Source organism: Stylophora pistillata, chromosome 8, assembly GCF_964205215.1.
Source record: "Stylophora pistillata chromosome 8, jaStyPist1.2, whole genome shotgun sequence".
Classification (NCBI taxonomy): Eukaryota; Metazoa; Cnidaria; class Anthozoa; order Scleractinia; family Pocilloporidae; genus Stylophora; species Stylophora pistillata.
In genome coordinates, this window is record NC_142526.1 from 1,483,227 (window position 1) to 1,488,468 (window position 5,242).

The following is a 5,242-nucleotide window of genomic DNA, read 5'->3' on the forward strand; positions in this document are numbered from 1 at the left end:
ATTGGGGAATCAACAATATTCCCCAATTTTGAAACTACACGTCCAACATGACTAAATTCTTTGTTTACCTGTCGCTTCAAGGTGGTAGATTCTTTAAATATTGTTATTGTTTGTCCTAGTATGCGAATGATAGAAATTTGAAAAAGTCGATTTCCCTCGCGGCTTAACTTAACAGTTTTCCACGCTGAGCCTGAGTGTTTTTCCCACTTCCAGCATAAATAATTGAAGGCTATGAAACACGCGTTACTAGAGCATTTTTCTCTCTTCACTGAAATAACCTCATGTTTTTATTATGGAAATTAGATGTCCCTCGATGTTTACAGTACTCTTTAAGCTCAGTCCTCGCCGGGAAATCCATTCGCTTCTTAACACAGATGCATGTTCTCGGAACAATTGACGAGCATAAAAGAGTAATTTTCTTTGAATCCTATGCTATATAGTGCCATCCTATTTTATTCGTCGGCATTGTTTTACTTTTGTTCTGTTGAACAGGCCAACTGGAGTCAGTTCAAGTTCTGCGAACATTTACGTAAACGTACTGAATTCCACATCAATTTTTCGCCTTCAGCTGGAAAGAGATAACTGTTGTTAAAATTATGTAAACTGCTGTTTCAACGCGTAGCCGGTAACTTTTTCTCCTAGAAAACAAACAAATGGCGGAAACGTGCAGAATGAAACTCGAAGCTTCCGTGTTATTCTTAAGCTTCTTCTTTCAAAGCGGTATCATTATTCCAATTTCCTCTGAATGTACCGGTAAGTCAACGGTGTTTTAAATCTGTTTTTTACACGATATTCCTTCAATTTATTTCCATAGTTTAAATTAAACTTTTTTTTTTAATTTACAAACAACGGATTCGCTATTACTTGTCTCACTGATGAGAGTACTATGAAAATTAATGTCAATTATAATTGTAATATCTTCTCACTGAAAAATATTCATTACCGCCTCTGTTGGCGAACTCTATTTCCAGTAGAATTATGCCACCGAAATACGGAGCATAGTGGGGTTCTTTCTCACTTTTAATAGTTCTTTCTGCTAGGATCGACTTTAGAAGGAATGTACATTAATTGCTTTCTTCTTGGACGGGTAACTCGCCTCTACTTAAAAGTCAAAAACTAACGGTAAAATTACAGAGATATCTACTACGACAAGTTCTTTCTTCGGTAAAAGTTTCAAACTCCTGGGATAACGTATCAGGTAAAACTCTCAGAGTAAAAAAAGGCAGCAATAAACCATTATGGAGTGTCTCTCGAGGCAAATTAATTTCTTAAGAATACTAACCTGTCATTATCTTATTCTAAACCAAAACAGTGCATGAACTTGTTTTGTTATTTGCAAACCAAATAGGTCAAGAATGCCGATCCATTGTTTTCAAAGAACCCATACAGGAAAAAGTCATGAAAGGCCATCTGATTAGGCTTGAACAGGTGCCCCATCAAAGCAGCTGTAATGTGCTGTGTTATTTGGAGCCCAATTGTATGTCCATAAATGTTGGGCCTTCACAAGGAGGGAACTACATTTGTGAGTTAAACAATGCTTCGGACGAAAGCCCAGGCTCGTCCGACCTTCAGAGTAAACAAGATTATACCCATCTCAGTATCGAGGTAAAGTGACTTATTTTAGACAATGAATAATTATTGTGGGCGATCAGTTTGTCAGATTACTTCTTAAACTAGCCTTGCAATTCTTGTACATGAATTGAATTGAAGTAATTCCTCAGTATTGCATTGCGCATCCTGAGAAACGTTTTGACTTGATTTCGTTTGAAATCTTCTGAGCACCATCTCGCTCCAGACTTTTACTAATCTGCCAAATGTTTTTTTTTTAAGTGTTACACAATGGACTTTATAAAACTATCGAGAAATTCTGACAATTCTTTATCCTTTCTAGACATCAAAGTTTCAGTTGAAGGTAACGTTTTATGCACTAGTGTGTATTACAAACCTACAGACTCGCATGATTACTTGTTATATTCGTCTTCGCATCCATCTCACGTCAAGAGTTCCATTCCTTTTTCTCAGTTTCTAAGACTTCGTCGTTTATGAAGTGATGACTCTGATTTCCACCACAAATCAGAGTCAATGTGCCAGTTTTTCGATAAACGTGGTTACCCTGTTTCTGTCGTTCAAGCGGGTTACCACCGCGCCTAACTTATTGATCGACATTCAGCACTACAAACGTCGCATAAGGAAGATTCCGACCGCATGTCATTCACTCTCACGTTTCACCCTCACAACCACTCAGTTAAATCCATCATTCTTAAAAACTTTAAATTACTTCAAAACGATCCAGAGACAAGCACTATCTTTTCGCAGCCAACGCTCGTTTCATTCAAACGCGACAAAAACATAGGCAATTTTTTGGTTAGAAGTTCTTTTCAGACTAGTGACCAACCAGGCACTTTTAAATGCGCTCGTGCACGATGCAAAACGTGTCCTTTCATTCACAACATTGATAAAATATCGGGACCTAAACGATCCATTAAGATCACCGATCACTTCACGTGCACCTCCGCCAATGTAATCTATTGCATAACTTGCACTTATTGCAAAAAGATATACATTGGCGAAACAGGCAGAAGACAAGGTGAACAATTCCGAGAACACCTTCGAGACGTGGAAAGGAATGACAAGGACACATCGAAACCAGTCGCTAGACATTTTTTTTACCTAATAATTCTAAGCAACATATGGCAATCTGCGGTCTTTCCTTACACTTAGGTAGCACGGAAAGCCGTAAAACTCTTGAACAAAAGCTCATCTTTCAAACCTGCAGTCTAAATCCCACAGGGATCAACGAACGCTTTTCATTCCACTAATCTATTCGTGTTTTTCTCGTTGCCATGTTCCCACTAATAACATAGCTCCATTTTCTGCCTTTAAAAGCACATACAACCCACAACTCCTCTATTCGCTCCGATGAAGGGCTAACGCTCGAAACGTCAGCTTTTGTCATTGTTACGGTGGCCAATTTACCATTTCAGCTTTGTTGATATATCCAAATTATATCGAGAAATATGATGTGAAACAACGAAATAACCCTCGTGATTAGTACTAGTACAGGCCTATATAGGATAGGATTGGCCTTTCCATCTCTTTGGTTACCAATCCTGTGTATGGTAGATCTAGAAACAGAGATTGGTGGAAAACTTTCAAGGAAAATGCCAATAAAGAAAAAATCCTTTGACTACTTTCTTTTATTTATGAGGAGTCACGTGAAGGGAGAATACCAAAGCTAAGATACACCAGTGGTGTCACCCTACAATGTTAAGAAAAGAAACAACGAGATAACGTGGCTAAAATAAAGGGAGCCATTCACAACATATAAACCGGCACTCAATAAACCAAATATTGAGTACCGCGACTGGTAGATTTTCTGGTTTAATGATTGACGTGTAATTAGTTGTTGTCTGCACTAACCTTGTCAAAACGCCTCAAGAAGTCTTCGTTTCAGCAAAAATGTGTTCCTTTGAGTTTACATAATAACCCGGAAAGTAAACTATGAATGTTTATGATACGCAGTCATTTTGTCTTCGACAGAATCCCTGCAGCAGCAGTCCCTGTTTCAACAATGGCACATGTCAAGCTGGATACACTGATAAAGGATTTCGTTGTAAATGTCCTCTAGGATTCACTGGTATATACTGCAAGAAAGGTAATCAAATATAAAACTGTAAAGTGGAATCCATACCGAATGATAATCAAAGAGTTTTCAGGGGTATGAAAATATCTTTGTTTTTTGTTTTTTCTTTTAATGTAGCGTGCAGCTTTGACTTTGAAGATGGAATCGGTGGGTGGAAAATGACAGGAACAGCTTTCATTTACCAGCCAACATTTGGTGACAATCCAGCCGCGCGCGGTAGAGAAAGCGCCCAGCTGCAAGGGTACTGGTGGGTGGGGGGAGCTGAGAAACGGCCCAAAGAGAACGATCCTCCAGGATGGCAGCATCCAGATACAGCCGACGTACCCAACGGAACTCTCACCTCACCTTGCTTTCGTATCGTCGGCAAGAATATTTCGTTTCTCATTGGTGGGGGATGTGACTTAAGCAAAGTTCGTGCAGAGCTTATTGTCGACAACCAGGTGAGATTATACAGCACTTCGACCATTATGTTTCCTGTAATTCTTGTGAAACAGCCTAAGTAGATTGATCAGAGTATCAGAGATTTGTTTTTTCAAAATTGCGACACCATTTTGAGCTTTGTGATGTCCATAAATTTTGCTTATTTTGAGCTTCCTCGATGGAAAGTTTGCGATATAACCAACTAAGCGTCTGACACAGTAAAATTTATTTTATTTGTCTTTGGCTTACCCTCGCTCGAAACGACAGATTTTTTTTCCTAAGTTCAAAGCATTGCAAGTCAATTAATGTATGATATAGTCATGTTAGATATGTCAGCGATCGTCGAAACAAAGGTTTAAAAGCTTTTTGTGTTTGTTGTTACGTTAAGGTCGTCAGAAAAGAGACAGGAGACTGTTCTGAGACAATGTACCCCAAGAGCTGGGAAGTAGAGGAGTTTATTGGTCAATACGCCAAAGTCAGACTCGTTGACGAAACGGATTGTTGTTGGGGACACATCAACTTTGATGACCTTAAAGGAGATATCATTTGTCCTCACGATTTAGACGAGAAAAACTGAAGAGACAGCGAATTTTGAAAGTAGCTTACCACCTCGTCAGGAGTTTTGCAAATAATCACCTTAAAAGTATGATTAAACAGCTTTTGACGTAGTACAAATCACCCTGTTTTTGTCAACAGTAGCAAAACATTTTGAAACAATTTGATGTATGTGTCTGTGAAGGCTCTTAACATATAATCCAATGGTTATATCGGTTTACTGCGACAGTAAGGAGTATTGCTTTAGATGCTAGCCATCGCCTATTAAAGTGTTGTTTTTTGGTTGAAACGTCTGTTGAAGGCATTAAAGGTCACACGTTATTTACTTTGCAAGATCCATATTTGGAAAAGCTTCAAGAAGATTCTGTTTAGGATCAGATCGGTTGAATTAATTTCATTTGACGGCTGACGGTTAATTTTTTGAAATATTGTTTATAAAACGAAATAAACGCGCGGATTTGGCTGCAATTTTTCATAACAAACTACAGTTTTTCCCATAAGCTAATAATCAGGTTAATCCTATAATTTGTGCGTTAAAAATTAGGTGTCTGGTGTTCAACTGTGTGTCTTATTAGCGTAATTACACCATCTTTGCTACCGCTGGACGTATTAATAGCCTGCTTC

General features: G+C 38.4%; 1 protein-coding gene across 1 annotated transcript; it reads left to right on the plus strand.

Moving 5' to 3' along the window:
* The first annotated feature begins 268 nt into the window (after positions 1-268).
* LOC111345962 (uncharacterized) lies at positions 269-4,939 on the plus strand. Its single transcript, XM_088729720.1, has 5 exons — positions 269-753; positions 1,349-1,605; positions 3,541-3,655; positions 3,761-4,083; positions 4,452-4,939. The coding sequence occupies exons 1-5, from the start codon at positions 654-656 to the stop codon at positions 4,638-4,640; spliced, it is 984 nt and encodes a 327-aa protein (XP_088585846.1). The 5' UTR covers positions 269-653; the 3' UTR covers positions 4,641-4,939.
* The last annotated feature ends 303 nt before the right edge of the window (positions 4,940-5,242 follow it).

Coding starts and splice junctions, on each gene's coding strand:
- LOC111345962 (XM_088729720.1), top strand. CDS start 654: ATGGCGGAAACGTGCAGAATGAAACTCGAAGCTTCCGTGTTATTCTTA. Junction 754..1,348: donor AATTTCCTCTGAATGTACCG/GTAAGTCAACGG, acceptor CAAACCAAATAG/GTCAAGAATGCCGATCCATT. Junction 1,606..3,540: donor ATACCCATCTCAGTATCGAG/GTAAAGTGACTT, acceptor TGTCTTCGACAG/AATCCCTGCAGCAGCAGTCC.